Source organism: Babylonia areolata, chromosome 7 (assembly GCF_041734735.1).
Source record: "Babylonia areolata isolate BAREFJ2019XMU chromosome 7, ASM4173473v1, whole genome shotgun sequence".
Taxonomy (NCBI): domain Eukaryota; kingdom Metazoa; phylum Mollusca; class Gastropoda; order Neogastropoda; family Buccinidae; genus Babylonia; species Babylonia areolata.
The window spans coordinates 43,209,199-43,230,048 of record NC_134882.1 but is presented as its reverse complement, the minus strand read 5'-3'; the positions used below and the strand labels follow the sequence as shown (position 1 = coordinate 43,230,048).

Below are 20,850 nucleotides of genomic sequence, written 5' to 3'. Positions count from 1 at the left end.
ATTTGCATATCTTCTAGCACCATTTCTACCAGTAAAATTCACATATGTTAATTTCCTTCTTTGTTTTTTTCTAAATAATTTGTGGATTTTTTTTTGTTTAAAAAATAATACTTATCTTCCCCTGATTGGGAGTTATCTCATCCTGTCAACATTGAACACAGGATAATCATATTCTCCATTTATTTTCTTTCCATAAAAAAAATGCTTTTATATACTTTTGATCATTATTTTGATTAATTTTTGTGATTTTTTTTTTTTAGAGGCTGATTATTTTTTGCAAAAATTACATATGGTTCCAGAAGTCAAAGGCTTACCAGTTTTCTGAATACTCCAGACCATTTATTATTATTATTATTATTATCATTACCGTTGTTGTTCTTGTTGTTATTACTTTTCCAACATGGGTAGAGAAGGAATCTTTTGAATTCATTGAAGATTTTCACACTGATAAAAACCAAACCGCACAAGCCCAAGTGACAAGAGTTTCTCCCTAGGAGCAAGAGCAGAGGAATCATGGAGAAATGATACCTACTCCCAAAATTCTGTCACAGGATCCATTATGGAGTGTGACATGTTTGCCGTGACATTAGCAATGTCACCTATGTCAACTGACGACATGTTGCCGGCCCTCGTGTCATTGGCATAGGCGTGAGCAGAGGCCAGGGTTGAGTTGGCCGAGCGGTCAAAGGTGGTGCAGTTGTCCGTGTTCCAGTCATTGTTGCAGTGGGACCACGGGAGCACCGAGTTAAAGGAGGAGAAGACATAGTAAAACGCCCACGTCAGGATGATGTTGTACTCGCAGTTCAGTAAAAAGACGATGATGGTCGTAGCGTAACCTATACCTGAGAACAGAAATGAACTGACTTCAGGACTGTACCAGGTCCTGTTAAAAGAAAGGGAAAATTCCCTTCAAAAGCATGCAAAAGCACAAAATACCATACACCCCTGCCCAACCCCCTTGGTTGCACAGATATACACACAGCACACTCGCGTCTGATGTGTAAACAAGAAATTGTTCCCAGTTACAAGCCCTCATCATCTAGCCACTGAATTCACTTTTGTTGTTGTTATTACTTTTCCACCAAAACAATGATACAGAAATGGTGGGGGTTATGATAATTGTAAATTAGCATAAACATTGAGATAAAAAGCAAATAAATACAAGGAATTTTTTTGTTGTTGATTTTTTTTTTTTTAAATGATGAACATCTATCCGCATCTTCACAAGACATACCTTGAAACAGGGGGGCGATTTTCCAAGGCCCGATGCCTCCCTCTGACATGAACTGACCCAACGACACCTCCAGGAAGAACATGGGCACACCGCCAAGGAGAACAGCCACCATATAGGGAATCAGGAAGGCTCCTGGAACACACACATAATTCATTCTTGGCTTTAACATGGTGCTGGAGAAAGGGAAATAATGCAATTTTCTTTTTTCTTTTTCTTTTCTTTTTTTTTAAGGGGATTGAGGAGGGGTGGGGTTTTGGGGGGCTGTTTCTACCAACATAATCAGAACTCTTGTGAGATATTGTCAGCAGTCTTGTGACATATATTATTGTCAACAGTCTTGTGAGGAACTGTCAGCCACAACACAGAAAAGATACAGAAAAAGGTGAGAACAAAAAAAAAAGAGCGAGTACACTGAGAAAGCACAGAAAAAAAATGTTTTGCTATATTGTAGCTAACTTTATTTTTTTCCTTTTTTTTTTTTACTGGGTGAATAGAGTCTTCCAGCAAGGCAGAGTTACAGCCCTTCACCCAGCAGGCTGGAGTTGAAATGTGAGCTCTTCTAAGTTTTTGTCTGGTCAGAGCTTTTTATCTTGCCTTTTCTACTTCATCATTTTCAGTACTTGGCTGTACAACATTATGCATGTATAAGTTATTGTTTTCGTGTGTACAGTGCAACAGAGCATGTTTTGCATGAAAAGGTGATATACAATAAAACTATCATCATCTAAGGCATGAGGGTGGGACTGGGAGTCATATAAGTTATGGAGGAAAACAAGTGGAGTATGCAATTATATGTGTGTGCATGTCGTTGAAAACTGAAGAGTGGGCTCTCTCTCTCTATATATATACAATATATATATATATATATATATATATATATATATATATCTTGTATTTCTTTTTTCTTTTTATCACAACAGATTTCTTTGAGTGAAATTCAGGCTGCTCTCCCCAGGGAGAGTGTGTCACTATACTATACAGCACCACCCTTTCTTTTTTTCTTTTTTTTTCCCCCTGCGTGCAGTTTTATTTGTTTTTCCTATCGAAGTGAATTTTTCTGCAGAATTTTGCCAGCAACAACCCTTTTGTTACCGTGGGTTCTTTTACGTGCGCTAAGTGCGTGCTGCACATGGGACCTCGGTTTAACGTCTCATCCGAATGACTAGCGTCCAGACCACCACTCAAGGTCTAGTGGAGGGGGAGAAAATATCGGCAGCTGAGCCGTGATTCGAACCAGTACACTCAGATTCTCTCGCTTCCTAGGCTGACGCATTACTTCTAGGCCATCACTCCACACACACACACACGCAAGCACGCACACACACACACACACACACACATATATATATATATATATATATGTGTGTGTGTGTGTGTGTGTGTGCATATATATATATATAAATATAATATATAAATATATATATATATATGTGTGTGTGTGTGTGTGTGTGTGTGTGTGTGTGTGTGGCCTGCCACTGGCCTCTCACTGAAAAGACACAGCTGTTTTACACATACACACACGGTGAACAGCATGAAAAGTGCATTTGAAAATTGAGGCCTAAACCAAAACATTAAGTGGTTTTTAAATGACAGCTGTGATTTTCAATATAAATATTATTTTTAAAGTGCATGCATAAGAAAGGGCTCATTGTTATGAGTGCTGCCCATGAAAGTGGCTGTATTCACGACTGTCGGCTGAAACTTCATTAAAGTATTCATCACGCATAACAGCAAAAAGATGACCGTGCAAGTTTTTTCAAGTGGTCCTTGAGCCTTGTATGATGTGGGTTTGATAGTGGCTACTGACACGATTTATAGACACTGGGAATACTGCATGGTGTCACACACCACAGTGCACAGTTGAAGAAGCAAGTGGAATGGGTTCACTCCCCTGCTCTTTGCAAACTACCGTCCTTCCCGCACACCTCCGCTGAGCTTTTCACTGGCACCTGAGCTGGCTGGCTGTCTCCGTAAACTGCCAGCGGTTGCCAGGCAACTGCCTCAAGATGCTGCTGCTGCCGCCGCCGCCGCCACAATTTAACCAGGTGCTGACGGTTTGTTCAAGTCCCCTGTTCCAGCTTGTCAATCGATAAGACTCGCTTTCAAAACTTGTCGCTAAACTGAAAAGTCTGCACTCGGTGGCGCTTTTTATTGATAATTTGACTTTTATGGAGACGGCAAACTTTTTTTGGGGGGGGTGGTATAGGGTGGAGTGGGGGTGGGATTGGTTGGGGGTGGGGGGGTGGTAGGGTTGGTTGTGATTTACACTGTCTGGGGGAGTGTGTCAGTTGGAACAAGTTATGTCTGGATGAGTCACTATTTCGTCTGTTTTGTTGCTGATTCAGACAGCTTTTACCTCGATCCCTGCAACCCTCCCCCCCCCCACACACACGTATCCCGTGTGCATCTGTATATGCATGCATATGCTTGTGGGTGCCAACACATACAGAGAATTTTTGTGGGCTACTTTATAATCATATTATATAAGTTCGCCAGCATCTGTTCGTGTAGCCCAAACTCGTTTAGGGGTGTGCATTTGAAAATATCAGTGATTTTACACCGCGATGTTCCTTCTTACGTCTGATTTTTGTTGTTGTTGTTGTTGTTGTTTTTCACTTTGAATGATATTTGAACCGTGTGTGCATGCGCGCGCGCGTGTTTATGTGTATGAGATTGTGTCTTGTCAGTGTGTGCAAATGTGTGCATCAGTGTTTGTGTGCATAATATAATCTTCTCACAGAGCACATCATAATCATATTTCATGACGCTGTACGGAAGACTTGCGCGGTGTGTGCACGTTAGCACTTCTTTTTTTTTCCTCCCAGCAAATCACAACAGCTAGAACAAGTACAGACACACTCACACTAAAAAGACAACCATACAACCCCTTTCCGACTGTCTGTTCCCACCCCCACCCTCCCTCCCTGCCAAACCTGCAGACAGACTGACACAGACGGCCAGTGTTTTGCCGCATCAGTGGCAGCCTGGCCAAAGAACTAAATGGCACGCCAAGGGCTCGGACTTGTATCGATTCCTGTCACAGTGCCAGCCTGATCAATCACGTCCTTATCCGATTTCAGGGTCTTGAAAGGGGTCGGGGTGCGGGGTGGGGAGGGATGTGGGGGAGGGGGGGGGGGGATGGGGGTACGTGGGGGGAATGGGGGCGCCTCCTCTTCCATCCAGCGCTAGAACAAACAGCACTGCTAGCCACAGTACGCTGAAGTCGGCACGTACACATCGCTTCTGGATAACTGATGGCCATCTATTGGACCTCTGTGTCGTCTGCTCTATCTAATAATCACAGCTAACGAACTTGAACAAGCTTTGCCGGTTGGCTGATTGTGAATAGCCAACCGGCAAAGCTTGTTCAAGTCACGTGCGTTCATCTTCAACCAATAGTGCTAAAATCCTTGGGCAGGGGATTTCCATTTCTGAACCAACTTGGCCAAGGTTAAAACCCGAAGGGAGTGGGGGCCGTGGGAGATGATGGGCAATTTGTGTAGTGACATTTTGCCGAATAAAATACTGATTAATTCAAGGATGGGCAAAAATTGATAGTTCAGACTGCGAAGGAGATCGTCAAGTTCAGTTGAGAGTCGATCCGATTTGTGCGGACTGATTAGGCTTCGTTGGCCCTTTATCAGACTTGTCTTGGCCAAAAGTCAATGCGTGCGGGTGTTCGGCATCGATTCACAATCCGATGACAGTGAAAATAATGAATCAATATAAGATAAATGAACGTGCTGAATCTGGACATGACTGCATTGTAAGGAGCCACCGGAAACAGCAGATAGGGTGTAATGAATTCAGTCAATACGAATGGAAGACGATCTCGTATGATTTCAATCAAGAAACACCTAAAATGGCGAAAGAAGTCTGATCAATACTTGCACAGTCATGCACAAATCGGGTTGAATCTCATTTGAACTTGAGAATCTCCTTGGCGGGCTCAACCATTAGCCCATCTTTGATCTCTGTGGGTGTGTGTTGTGTGTGTGTGTGTGTGTGTGTGTGTGTGTGTGTGCATAAATTCCAACCCCCCCACCCACCCACCCCCTCCCCTCTGTCTTGTCAGAAATATGAAAAAGAACAAAGAAGAAGAAAAAAAAAAAAAAAAAAAAAAAAAAAAAAAAAAAAACGAAAGAAAGATTTCGTCGAGTGCAATCACATGTTATGGTAAAAACGGTATGAGCTTTCTTGATCTCAATTTCCTAATGATGATGGAGAAGTTCCACTGAAATGAAGCATGATGATGATGATGATGATGACAAAAGCATGGAAGGAAGCTGCCATTTCCGTCTCCAGGGCATAAATAATTTCCGAAAATTCAACCCTACTTCCAAAACTTGCAGTCTCACATGTGCAAAAGGTTAAATACCGAAAGCAACATCGTGGGGAGAAAAAAGAAAGAAAAAGAAAAGAAAAGAATCATGGTTCTGCAACCTTTGATGTCATTTAATGACTTATATACTCAGGTTGATCAAACGTTTATGCAGGCCTTTTTCTTCCTCATCCTCCTATTATGCCAACAGCAAGCAGATGTCTGCGAATACAACGCTTCGATATTCAGCTGATTTCCTGTCTCTGTTCTGGTCTGTTTTGAATATCATGAGCAGCTTGGGCCGGAAATGCTTATGTCATCAGAATATCTTTAATAAGTCGGTTACTGCTTGCGAACTCAATCCGAGCGTATGCATGCGCACAGTTATCTAATCACAAACTGATCGATTGACCTTATTTGTAAACACGTGATGATTAATGGAAACAAGAAAATTAATTAATAAACAATGTGTGTGTGTGTGTGCGAATGACAGGAGCTGCCTAACGTTTTTTCTTTCCATTTTTGTGTTTGGGGTTTTGTTGTTCCTCTTGGTAGTCGTTGTGCATTGCTGCTGTTGCTGGTAAAAAAAAAAAAAATGTTTGGGATTTTGTCGTTGCTATTGTTGATGATAAAAATACTTTGGGGTTTTTGTGGTTGCTGTTGTTGATAACAAAACTATTTTGGGGCTTTGTTGTTGCTGTCGATGATAAAAAATAGTTTGGGGTTTTGTTGTTGCTGTTGTTGTTGATGACAAAAAAAATTATTAAAAAAATGTGTCGGGATTTGTTGCTGCAAATCAGTAATGATCAACGAGCCGGTAATCAGAACTGCGAAAGTTTTCATAACGAGATCAGGCATACGGAAGCAAACATTCTGTCCATGTAATGAGCTGAATCCTGTCCTCGGCTAAGCTCTGTCGTTGGACACTGCAAGACAGATGCGGGCTGACAATGCTAATACACGTCTATAAAATACTTGGCCAAGCTTGATTGGGATTGCGCAAGATGGAATGAACTGCTTTCTTTCTTCATTGCACGGGGTAGCAGGGACACACACATACACACGCAGACACAGACACACACGAACGCTCGCACGCATGCACACGGCACGAATTCGTGCACGCATTCACACACGTGTACACGCACACGCAATGCCATACACGCAGGTACGAGCGCACATGCATGACAACGAAGTCCTACTGATGATGCGCGATGCCTCCAGCAGAATGGGTCACAGAGTCCCTTTACATTCATGCACTCGACAGATTTGTTTTATTCCGCATGTAAAAGTATTCGTTAGCCAAGAGATATACCCCCCCACCCCCACCCCACACACGCTCTCTCTCTTTTTCATGCACTCGACAGATATACCCCCCCCCCCCCCCCCCCCCCCCACACACACACACTCCCTCACTTTCATGCACTTGACAGATTGTTTTATTCCGCATGTGTAAGTATACGTAGGCCAATAGATATACCCCCACACCTTCTACACGTTCTCTCTCTCTCTCTCTCTCTCTCTCACACACACACACACACACACAACACACAACACACACACACACACACACTTCCCAGCCCCCAAGCCGCTCAAACTCCAACGTCCTCCTCAGCGAAAGTGTCACCTTCAAATCCAACCTACCCACCGCCTCACACCCACATCCACACTCACACCCACCAAATCCTCCACCACCACCCTCCCAGAACACCCTCCCCCCCTCACTCACCGCCATCACTACACTGCCTGGGGGTGGCAGGAAGATTGACATCGCTCACCTTCACCTTTGCCCCTTTCCCTTCGTCTCACCCACAAGCAGCCATTCCCTCCTCCCTCCACCCCTCCCTCTCCGTCCCCTCACTCCCTCCAGCCCCCTCATCCCCCCTGCGGGCTCACTGAGTAGAGTGGGATTGAAGTGTTGAGTGCATCGTTGGGGCTCCCATCGTCTTGTCTGCCAAGACACCACTCTCAGTCTCAGTCAATACAAACTGATCGAAGAGGCGGCGTTGGAAAGTGAAGTGTGTGTGATAATGTTGTGTGTGTGTGTGTGTGTGTGTGTGTGTGTGTGTGTGTGTGTGTGTGTGTGTGTCTCTGTGTGTGTGTGAGAGAGACAGACAGACAGACAGTGAGAGAGCACGCACGTACCTGTGTGTGTGTGTGTGTTTGTGGGTGTGCGAGCGCACCTGTGTGTGTGTGTGTGTGTGTGTGTGTGAGCACGTGTAGGACATACAGAAATACAGGGAAAGGATAAGGCAGAAATGGTATGTGAAGAAAAAGGGGGAAAAAAGTGCAGACACCACTGCAAAATTAAAATGAAGTGATGGAAAACTTTCTTCAAGTCTGATCCGAATGGAAATGATGGAGAGGAGATATCGATGGTTTTGTTTTTTCGGTCTGGAAGGGAACAGGGGTGGGGGTAGCGGGAAGAAGTGGTGGGTGTAGCCCAGTGAGATATGTATACATGTTTACATACTACATGTCTATGGTGTAGCTGGCCGATCTTAAGCTATTCTTATTGTCGGAGAGAGAAAGAGAGAGGGGAAGAAAGAAAGAGAGAGAGAGAGAGATTCCTGATGGTTTAATGTTCATAAGTCTCCTAACACTGTCAACAATAACAGACAGTATTCAAATACATTACCATTATGCTTGAGAGAGAGAGAGAGAGAGAGAGAGAGAGAGAGAGAGAGAGAGAGAGAGAGAGGCAAACAAGCGAACAAACACGCAATACGTTGACCTTTCGTTTAAAAGTCAACAAGAACGTGTTTTGACGCCCGCCGTCTAACAACGTGACCTTCAACGAAGCAAGACCTTATTCCTGGACAACTCGACCCGAGGCGGCTTTTTTGCCATCATCACCGGGTCGTTTTCCTCGCTCCACGTGTTTTGACTGGCCGTCACAGTGGTATGAAGGGGAAGCGAAGTGCACGTGCTTAGTGAACGCGGCCCACTGTCACTGTTGATGACCTCTTTCACCTTCCTGCCAAGCTTCATGGCTGTGTTTGTTGTCGTTCTCATGGTGACAGTGTTATGTCAAATAACTCCGCCCCCCTCCTGCCCCTTCCCAACCCCCAACCACACACACACACACACACACGCGCGCGCTCGGTTCTGTTCCTCTTTAATAGAGACAACGTTTGTGCCTTTAAGACACAACGTAGTTGTCAAAATACGAAAAAATACCCTTAACAATACCGCATGCGCGCGCGCACACACACACACACACATACTTATGTGCGTGCGCGCGCACACACATACACACAGACACACACGCGTGAACGCACGCACACATACACACGAAGGGCAGGCATACCCACCCTCTCCCCCATCCCCACCCCGATCAAGAGCAGTGACATTTTCCAGGTGCATTGCTGGTGACAGAGTAATGCATGCCTCTAAATTAAAGTGGGGACAGAGAAACAAACATAAAACAAAATACAACCAAAAAACAAATGAACAAACCCCAAAAGCATTACTTTTGAAGAGCAGCAACAGCGTCAAATAACACAAGCAGGCAAGAAGGCACTGAAGTCCGAAGAGGTTTTTTTTTTTCTATTCTGTTTTGTTTTCCAACTCATGGACGTGTACGGGGGGAGGTGTTGGTGGTGTTGGAGTTGGAGGACTAGGCCAGGTAAATGATGTGGCTGCTGATGTTTTCTGCCAAAATATAGAACCGATTCCCCCTCCCCCCTCCTCCCGCACCCCCCTCCCCCACTCACACACCCCACCCCTTTCAACCAGTCTCTCACATCACTGTTGTTAATGGTGGGCAGACTGACCTTGAACCATTGACCCCCCCCCCCTCCCCCCCCCTTCCACCATTCTCCCTGCTGGTGTTGCGGTTTTTCTAAGAAGCGAAAAATGATGCAAAGCAACCCGTTCCATTAGACTAATTATAGGTTTATTGCCACTGGCATCATGGATAATCGTTGTCATTATCAGTAATCACGACCATTTCCATGATGATCATCATCAGTGTGTGTGTGTGTGTGTGTGTGTGTGTGTGTGTGTGTGTGTGTGTGTGTGTGTGTGTGTGCGTGTGTGCGTGCGTGTGTGTGTGTGTGTGTGTGTGTGTGTGTGTGTGTGTGTATGTGTGTGTGAGAGAGACACAGAGAGAGAGAGAGAGAGAGAGAGAGAGAGCACGCTTGTGAGCAGACACGCGTGCTCTATTCCCCTTACCTGAATTCCCGTTGCAACTTACTGACCATGTAATACATGGAGATGCCTCTTTACCCTCCACCCCTCTTTCATCCAGTGCCTCTTAGTTCACCCCAACCTCCACGCCCCACCCCCACAGACCCCTCCACCCCACACCCCTCATCTATCTGCAACTGGCATAAAGCTCACTGCCACAATAACCATCCCTGGAAAATGACAGTTTAAAGAACACGCTCACTGCCATTATAACCATCCCTGGAAAATGACAGTTTAAAGAACACGCTCACTGCCATTATAACCATCCCTGGAAAATGACAGTTTAATGAACACGCTCACTGCCATTATAACCATCCCTGGAAAATGACAGTTTAAAGAACACGCTCACTGCCATAATAAGCAGCCCTGGAAAATGACAGTTTAAAGAACACGCTCACTGCCATTATAACCATCCCTGGAAAATGACAGTTTAAAGAACACGCTCACTGCCATAATAACCAGCCCTGAAAAAAAAGGCAGTTTCAAAATACCCACGTTCAAACTGGTAAAGCAGACAAGTGGAGTCGGTGTCTGCTGCCAGACGGGGTTTAACCAATACATGGTCGAGTGTCTGGAACGAATAAGCACCGTCTCTGACACATAAACCTGGGTTTCCACCCCTCTCCATTAACTATAATGCCATGCAATGCACACCGCCGGCCTGAAACCAGGGGCTGCACGTGCCATGCTGTGTCGTGCTGTGCTGTGCCGTGCCGTGCCGTGCTGTGCTGTGCTGTGCTGTGCTGTGCTGTCTAGATGAAGCAGTCCATCTCTCAGACACAGAGGATAATAGGAAGAACTGGGGGATACTATTGGGGCATACTTGTGGATAGAGAGATTGTGATCGAGAGAGAGAGAGAAAGGGGAGAGAGAGAGAAAGGGGAGAGAGAGAGAGGACAGAGAGAGAAGGGGGTGGGGGGGGGGCATGAAAGAGACTAGAGAGGGAAGGGAAGGGAGGGACACAGATGGAGAGAGCGAGAGAGGGAGAGAGAGATGGAGAGAGAGAGAGAGGAAGACAGACAGGAAGAGAGAGGGGGGGGGGGAGAAAAAGACCTGGCGAGAGAGAGAGAGAGAGGGGGGAGAGGGAGAGAGAGAGAGAGAGCGACTTGGAGACAGCGAAAAAGAGCTGGAGAGAGCCAGTCAAACAGACAGAAACAGAGACAAACAGTCCGAGACAAAGAGTCTGGGTTTAGCCTGAAAGTCTCCAAACAGTAGACAAATGAACTCCAAAGAGAAAGGGGGAGATAACTTTTTTTTTTTTTTTTTAAAGGCCCGTCACTATGTGATCAGCGATGGCTAGAAGGACAGAGAGCAACAAGCGCCGTCCCCATCACCATCACCATGCCACGACTGAGCGGAAGTCTCACGGACAGCAGGTTTTCAGCGACCCCGAGCCTTCACACCCACAGCAACTATCAGCGATTGTGAAGCTGCTGCTGAAGTGGGCATGGCATTGGAAACGATAGTTCAGAATAGTTCATGACGATGATCAGACACACACACACACACACACATGCTTTATTAACGAAAGAACAACTTGCTATTACCTAAACACTCCATCATCCCCCCCCCCATTTCCCCCACACCATTACCACAGCCGCAAAGTGACATTCACACCCCCTCCATAAACATATTTACCGCCTCTCGGAAACGAGAACTTGAGACAGTGGCGTTAGTTAAAGCGTCTACCAGACTACCCCCCCCCCCCCCCCCCCCCCATGAAAAGCATGGCACTGCCACCACCACACCAGCCGCTGCAGCAATGGCGCATAACCCCCTTATTTCTCCATCCATCTATTTCAAGCCTCGTGGCCTGTAGATGAACTGTTTTGTGAGTCTGGGTCTTGCTTTCTGACTGTTGCGTGTTCCCAGGCAACAGCCCATGCAGTTGTTATTGAGCATGATGTATGGTGGGTGGTATGAGGTCTCTTCGCGTTTCTGCTTGGCCTACCTTGATATGAATTCATTTAAAAGAGAAAAAAAGATACAGATTATGGAAATAAGATCATACTCACCACGCACCCCTACCCCCATCCCCGAAAACAGAGTATGGCTGCCTACAGGGCGGGGTAAATAAACAAAACGACCATACAATGTAAAATGTTACATGTCTACATTATGAGTGTGTATATATGCGTGTCTGAAACCTTTATGAATGACACAGGAAACGAATGATGAGCGCCCAATAGCAGTTGTCAGTATATAGTATTATAGTGTAAGATCTTGACACCGAGAGACATACACGAAAAACAATAACCTTGAGTCGTATTTTTCTTATGTTCTAGATGAATCAGATGCGTTTTCAAAATAATTCTCGTAGTACATTCAGATTAATGTCCCATTACTTGGCAGAATTTTGCTGTTCCTAATATAGATGTATGCATCAATCTAACGTCCGTGCCAAGTAAATAAAATAGAAGTTCCTATTTGAACTGAAAATATTGAAATGACTGATAATAATCAGTGTGTCATTATGCAATATAACAGCGCCAGATTTTGTGGATGATAAACAAAAATGTTAACAGTAACCTGACTGTCGAAATATTTTTCGCTTCTTTATATTTTTTGGTACCCTTCCAAGAAGTGCATTATTCTTATAAACAGAATGCATGGAAAGAACTTTCAAGAGAAATTTCATGGCGACAAAGTAATTTCCAAAGAAAATGAATTTGATAAAATGTCACACCCACCCACCCACCCACACACACACACACACACACACACACGGGCACACAGGCAATCGAAACACAGGGTTATAGCAAGGACTCACGTAAAACACACACGAGAGCCAAAAAGAAAAACAAATATTTCTTTGATAACAGATAAAAAGACAAGATAAAGCGAACAAACAAAGAAATCCGATCTCTTTATCGCAAAAAGAGTCGAGTGTGAAAAAAAGAAAAAAAAAAAAAAAAAAAAAAAAAAAAAAACAAAAAAAAAAACCCAAACAATAACTTTCACATTTGATCATTCAGACTGGTGGTGAAAACTAGGAGAATAAGGGAGGGCGTGAGGTATGGGGGAGGGGGGGAGGGGCCGGGGGGGTGGGGTGGGTGGAGAGCAGACATTGGGTGTGGGATGGAGTAATGGGAAGAGAGGGGGTGAGTGGGGTGGAGGTAGGGGCGAGTATGGCGGATCTTTATGGTTTGTCTTTCTTGTTGGTTTTTGTGGGGTTTTTTTTCAATCCAGACACAACTGCTATCTCAAGTCTTCGCGTGTGCCCCCCCCCCCCCCCTCTTCCCCTCTCTCCACCCCCACCCCCCACCACCCTCTCTCTCTCTCTCTCTCAGACAGAAACAGAGAGACTGATGAAAAGATTATGCAGGCTGTTCTGGCCATGTTGTTTTTTCGGTCAAGATATATATGTCAGCTCTTCCATTCAAATTCACAATTTATGGGCAACTGAGAGTAGTAAACATAGAGAGGGGGGAGAGAGACAGGGGCAGAGACAGGGGAGAGAGAGAGAGGGAGGAATGAGAGAGAGAGAAGAAAGGGAGAGAGGGGGGAGTAAGAGAGAGAGAGATATAGAGATAGATAGATAGATAGACAGAGAGAAAGAGAGAAGGAGAAAGAGACAGACTGTAACCCTCTCAGAGAGGAGGGAGGGAGGGAGAGACAGACAGACAGACAGAGACAGAGAGAGGGTGGGGGGGAGGAGGGAGGGGGGGGGAAGAGACAGAGATATTAAGAGAGACAGTGCCACGCCGACACCCAGACACATGCATACATACACTGAGACAAACAAGAGAACCAATACAAGCAGAACAAGCAGATGAGACAGACAAGACACACAACACAAACCGTTCAGATCCAACAACCACCAACAGAGAATGGGTGTCAGTGATGGGGTGTGGTGGTGGTGGTGGTGGTCAACGGGCTGTGGAAGCTGGAGAGAGAGAGAGGGAGGGAGAGTGGGAGAAGAAGGGAAGAGAGGAGTGGGAGAGGAAGGAGAGGGGGAGGAGAGAGAAGACGTGGGAGAGATGGAGAGGGGGGCTGGGGGGGGGGGGCTGAGAGAGGGTGAGAGATGGGAGAGGTGGGAAAGGGAGGAAGAGAGGTGGGAGAGACGGAGAGGGGGGGGGGAGGGGGGGAGAACAGGAGAAGAGAAAGAGGAGGAGAGGGGGGAGGGGGTGGAGGGGGGGATAAGAGAAGAGAGGGGAGAGAGGTGGGGGAGAAGACGGAAGAAAAACTGACCGTGGTGAAAAACATACGGGCACAGAAGTCCACAAAACAAAAACAAAACAACCAAAAAACCCATGGCCTCTCCCCCCCCCCCCCCCTTCTCTCTCTCTCTCTCTCTCCTGGAGTGGAAAGTTTCCACGGCCACACGGAAGTTGCCATGGAAACTTGCGGCCGCCGATCTCGTTTCCATGGCCACCAGCAGAGAGCCTCACAGAGCACCTCCATCCACCTCGGCTTTGTCGCCTGGGATCACGTCGCAGGGGGCTGGGGGGGAGGGAGGGGGGGGACGGGGCGGGGGGAGAGGGCATGAGGGTCAGGGGGTTGTGGGGGGGGGGAGAGGAGGGGAAGAGAGAAAGGGGGTTAGAGAAAGGATGAGACGTGGCTTGAAAACACCAGGAGAGGGGAGGGAGAGGGTGCGGGGGGGGGGGGGGGGGGGGGAATGGAAGGGGGAGGGGGGGGGCAAGAGGCGTGGCCATGTGCCGTCATTGGTGGGGAGACAGAGAAAGGGGGGGGGGGGTGAGAGGGAGAGGGTGCAAGAGGGCGTAGGGGAGGGGGTGGGGGAGGAGGATTGAGGGTGGAAGCGAGTGAGTTCGAGGTGGGTGTATGTGCGGTAGGGAGGGTTGGGGGTTGGGGGGGCGGGGGGGTTTATGAAGGCATTATGTGGTACAAAGGAGGGGAGTAGAGGGAGAGATCGATGAAGAGTTACCAACGGGTGTCGCGCCATTCCTTCCATCGTTTGATGCTGGCATGAAATTCGGTCTGCTCTCCCTATGGAGAGCGCGTCGCTACACTACAGCGCCACCCTTTTTTTTTTTTTTTTTTTTTTTCCTGCGTGCAGTTTTGTTTTTTCCAATCGAAGTGGATTTTTCTACAGAATTTTGCCAGGAACAACCCTTTTGTTGCTGTGGGTTCTTTTAAGTGCGCTAAGTGCATGCTGGGAGGCACTCTAATGCTCAATGGTGCGAGCGTGTTCTGGTGATCTTCACACACACACACACACACACACACGCACGTACGCATGCACACACACACACAAACACACACACATACACACAGTCACGTACGCACACACACACACACGCACACACACACACACACACGCACACACACACACACACAGTCACGTACGCACACATACGCATGCACGCACACACACACACACACAAACGTACGCATGCACCCACACACATACACACTCCAGCCTGGGGCAAGAGCGTGACACAAAGACGCAATATGACAGTTATATAACCAGATCAGATCAAGAGCAAGAACGCTGTAGGCCTAATCATCAACAACAGTCATCATGATTTTTGATACTGTGTATCTAAGGCATGTTTTTTTTGACGGATAACATTTGTTTTAAATTATGCTCAGATGGAGACAGATGTGATTGTTACAGTGAGAAGAGTGACTGGGGTAAGCTGCTGCAGATTTCGTGACGTGAATTACTGTGTGTGTGTGTGTGTGTGTGTGTGTGTGTGTGTGTGTGTGTGTGTGAGTGTGTGTGTGTGTGTGTGTGTGTGTGTGTGTGTGTGATACTTTTGGCGGAAGTGAGTTATTTGTTTTGACAAAACCAAACTGAAAACGGGTCCGAAGTACAAGTCAGGGTGTTTTTTGTTTTTTTGTTTTGTTTTTATGTTTGTGTGTGTGTGTGTGTGTGTGTGTGTGTGTGTGTGTGTGTGTGTGTGTTTATACTTTTTTTTAATATCTTTTTCTGAGGGATAGCACGCACTCATGCACTTTTTCCACACTCCCTGACCTGTCATCAAGATAGCCCCCCCCCCTCTCCCACCTCGCCCCCAAACACACACACATTGTTACGTGGATCCCACTTACAAACAAGGCACACAAATATATATATATATATATATATATATATATATATATATATATATAATATATATATAAGATAGATAGATATGGCGCCACACTCGCACCTAAATCCAACAATCCACACACACGCAAACACCACACCAGACACCACACACACAACAATACACCACACACCATAACACACACACACACACACACACAACACAACACGACGCACACACATACACACAACACACACACGCACGCACGCACTTCTACAGCTAACTGTCCTGGTCACGCAGACGTTTGTGCCTGTGCACGAACGAACGAGCACACAGGGGCCAAAGTCCAGGATCACGTGTCTCATCACCACGCACACGGAACGACCTCTGAGCACGGTGGAGCCGGTTGTCGAGGGCCCAGCCCCTAACTGTGCACGTATGTAGACACGTCACAAGCCCTGACTGACTACCGCTGTACTGCATTGTACTGCACTGTACTGTACTGTACTGTACTGTTTTCTTGTATCTGGGTCTTGCTCTTTTGCTGCTTGGCACCGGCATGCACAACTACTACAAGCAGATCTACCTGCCTTGCCAACAACATGAGGAGGCGTGTGCATGCACGTATACACACATACACACACGCGCGCGCGCGCGCTCGCACACACACACACACACACACACACACACATGTACCGCAGGTATGCAAAACACAGACACATTCTCTCTCTCTCTCTCTCTCTCTCTCTCTCTCACACACACCACACACACACAGAGGGCGTTCGCAGCACGTAAACACACACACAGATGACTTTCGCAGCATGTTATACATTTGATGTCAAGAGTAGTTTGCGTCACGCGAGGTTATTTTGTCAGATGGTGCACCGGGTGTGTACGTGGCTCTACTGCAATCTGCACGTGGGAATCGGGCGTTCAGGTCACTGGGAAGGACGGGAGGACGGAATTCAGCCGAGTAACAACCAACAATAGAATATTGTTATCATTATTATTATTATTATTATCATCAATAATTATCATTATTATCATCATTTGGCATAATCGCACTATAGCATCCTATATTCAGCTCAGGAATTTAGGATGCTAAAATGCGATTCATTCCGTCAGCCCCGCTTTAGAGCCCTAAATTCAGCTCCAGGAATTTGGGATGCTACAGCGCAACATTAGTAATAATGTTATAATCTACTGAGGCAGAAGAGGGTAGAACTGCCACACACAAGGCGCACTAATGCAGAAACTTGGTACAAGAAACCCAGACAAACGTATGCACTTGCAGAACATTAAAAAAACAACAACAACAGGCAACAGTTGTCCATCACTGGAAGAAACACACGCAGACAAAGCATGAATGGGTCTGTTCCTGTCTCCTTTTTGACTCACTTGTGTAAAACAAAGTGAGTCTATGTTTTAACCTGGTGTTCGGTTGTCTGTGTGTGTGTGTGTGTGTGTGTGTGTGTGTCCGTGGTAAACTTTAACATTGACATTTTCTCTGCAAATACTTTGTCAGTTGACACCAAATTTGGCATAAAAATAGGAAAAATTCGGTTCTTTCCAGTCATCTTGTTTATAACAATATTGCACCTCTGGGAAGGGCACAAAAAAATTAAAAAAAGAAGCCTAATTATATGCAAACTGCATTTACTGTTATATTTATATTTTTTGTATTCTCTAAACTTGGCACTTTGACCTCTTATTCTGACACAACAACAAGAGGAGTCATTATTATCATTTTTTGTTCAAACAGGAACTTCTTTTGCTCAGCATGGAAGTTTTATTTATTTTGCAAACGTTTTGGTGCAGACAGTCAAAAAAGGGAAATTACTCTGTAATTAATGCTAGGGGACGTAATTTATCACAAGTGGGTCTTGAAGGCCTTGCCTCTCTTGTTTCTTTATTTTCCAATGTGTTCTTTTCCATTTGAATCTTTCGCTTTACTATCATTATCATTTTCATTGCTGCTATTATCATTATTAGTAATATTACTATCATTATCATATTTATTATTCTTTCTTCTTTTTTTCAGCCAATGAAGAAAGCCACGTGTAGAGCACTGAAAATAAGGGGGGGGGGGGGGAGAGAAAGAAAATGGAGAAAAAAAATGTGCTCCGTGACTTGCATGCGACTGAGGCCACAAAAAAAGTAAAGAATACTGGCCCTTGTGTGAGGCCAAACCCAAGACCCCTGCTGCCAGTTCCATCCGAGTGGGGCGCTCTGCCCGGACATCACGTGCACTCCGCTCCTCGTGGTAACACGATACAGCCTGCGTGATCAAAGCACGTTCAATCCACCACCACCACCCTCCCCCCGCCCTCCCCCCCCCCAACCCTGACCCCCTGCCCTCCTTCTCCTCAGTCTTCCTCACCCCCACCCCTACAACCCCTAGCATAAATCAGTTGATTCAATCAGCCCACGCTGATTACACAACAATGGTCAACAACAATGAAATAATGATGATGATTACACAGCAATGGTCAACAACAGTGAAATAATGATGATTACACAGCAATGGTCAACAACAATGAAATAACGATGATGATTAAACAGCAATAGTCAACAACAGTGAAATAATGATGATGATTACACAGCAATGGTCAACAACAGTGAAATAATGATGATGATTACACAGCAATGGTCAACAACAGTGAAATAATGATGATTACACAACAATGGTCAACAACAATGGTGTGATGATGATTACACAGCAATGGTCAACAACAATGGTGTGATGATGATTACACAGCAATAGTCAACAACAATGGTGTGATGATGATTACACAGCAATGGTCAACAACAATGGTGTGATGATGATTACACAGCAATAGTCAACAACAATGGTGTGATGATGATTACACAGCACTGGTCAACAACAATGGTGTGATGATGATTACACAGCAATAGTCAACAACAATGGTGTGATGATGATTACACAGCAATGGTCAACAACAATGGTGTGATGATGATTACACAGCAATGGTCAACAACAATGGTGTGATGATGATTATACATCAATAGTCAACAACAATGGTGTGATGATGATTACACAGCAATGGTCAACAACAATGGTGTGATGATGATGATTACAAAGCAATAGTCAACAACAATGGTGTGATGATGACGATTACACAGCAATGGTCAACAACAATGAAATAATGATGATGATTACACAGCAATGGTCAACAACAGTGAAATAATGATGATGATTACACAGCAATGGTCAACAACAGTGAAATAATGATGATGATTACACAGCAATGGTCAACAACAATGATGTGATGATGATGATGATCAAACAAAGGTAAATAACAATGGTGTGGTGATGATGATCACACAACAATGGTCAACAATGTGACGGTGATGATTACACACAACAATGGTCTACAACAATACTGTGACGACGACGACGATGATGATGATGATAGCACAGCAATAATCAACAACCATAATAAGACGATGACGATGATTACACAGCAACGACCCGCCACAAAACTGCGACGATGATGGTCACAACGATGGTCAGAGGTGGAGACTACGTGTTAGTGGTGGATGGAGAGTTTAGTTTCAGTTTCAGTTTCAGTAGCTCAAGGAGGCGTCACTGCGTTCGGACAAATCCATATACGCTACACCACATCTGCCAAGCAGATGCCTGACCAGCAGCGTAACTCAACGCGCTTAGTCAGGCCTTGAGAAAAAAAAAAGAAAAAAAAAGGTGAATAAATAATAGATAAGCGTACATAAACAAATAAATAAATAAATAATAATTATAATATTTTTTTTAAAAAGGTAGTAGTGGTAGTGGAGGTAGTAATAATAATGATAATAATAAATAAATAAGACAACAATGATGATAAATAAGCAAATAAATGTAAAACATGACACATGATGGAGAGAGAAGTAAAGAGATAGAGAGAAGAGCTGGAATGGGGGAACAAACAAAAGAGGTTGTATACGGTGCAACTGCAAGTCAACTCACGCCCACTAACTCATCAACTCCAGGTGTTTTTCTCGTCATCTTTTCGCCGACAGACGAGTCCCGCTAAATCACAGCCTGTTTAGCACTTTCCCTTCCTCCTGACAACCCAGCAAAGTACACGGTGGGGATTGGGGACGTGGGGGCAACAAAAACTAAGGTACCTTCAGGTCGGTTACCCCCCCCCCCCCCCCCTATACATAATGGGTGCCCTACATAACAACCGAAACGAAGCGCAAAACGACAGTCCTAACTCTGTGTGTGTGTGTGTGTGTGTTTATGTGTGTGTGTGTGTGTGTGTGTGTGTGTGTGTGTGTGTGTGTGTGTGTGTGTGTGTGTGTGTGTGTGCGTGTGTATGTGTGTGTGTGTGTGTGTGTGTGTGTGTGTGTGTGTGTGCGTGTGTGTGTGTGTGTGTGTGTGTGTGTGTGTGTGTGCGTGTGCACTGGAGCAGGTTTCAGTAGGGTAGTGGGGAGAGGAGCCGGTGCGCGCGCGCGCACGCGAGCGAGTGCAGGCGCGCATTATATACATTTTTGACACCAACAGAGAGAGAGAGAGAGAGAGAGAAGAAGAAGAAGAAGAAGTGGTTTAAGCCCGTCTGAAGATCGTCTTACCTCCTCCATCATCTTGTGCTCTTCACGTGGTGTGTGTTTAGCTGGCTGTTGCGAGTTAATCATTGCGGTTGTCGACAGGACATGGGGCGACTGGGAGAGAAGGGGGTAGGCGGATGTATACGTTGGAGGACGGGAAGGGGGGGGGGGGGTTGCATGGAAAGAGGAACTGAACGGGGAAGGGGGGTGGGGGGGGGGGAGAGGGTGTGGAGAGAAGGATGTAGCACAGGGCAGTTTTTTTTTTTTAAACCCCACTCATGCCGTCTTCTTTGTCGAATGGAAGGAAAACAAAATGACTCATAAATGTGTATTAATTCTTGTTTGTTTGCTCGAGTGCACTTAATTTTCTTTCTTTCTTTTCTTCTTTTTTTTTTTAATTATATATACATATATCACTCTTTCTGCTTGTATGATGTGTGTGAAAGATGCATGTGTGCAATGGCTCCAAAGTAAACGTCTTGCCTTGCCTTACAATGGAAGTCCTATAGGAACGTGAAGTAAACGCCTTGCCTTCCAACAGA

The 20,850-nt window shown here is 45.5% G+C and overlaps 1 protein-coding gene across 1 annotated transcript in view; it reads right to left on the bottom strand.

Moving 5' to 3' along the window:
* Positions 1–20,850, bottom strand: part of LOC143284051 (sodium- and chloride-dependent taurine transporter-like) — a 122,728-nt gene that overhangs the window by 37,925 nt on the left and 63,953 nt on the right. The window contains exons 3-4 of the mRNA XM_076590657.1: positions 1,235–1,366; positions 533–842 (exon numbers count right to left, since the gene is read on the bottom strand). Of these exons, the coding sequence (XP_076446772.1) occupies positions 533–842; positions 1,235–1,366 (442 nt within the window). The remainder of the gene's footprint in view (positions 1–532; positions 843–1,234; positions 1,367–20,850) is intronic.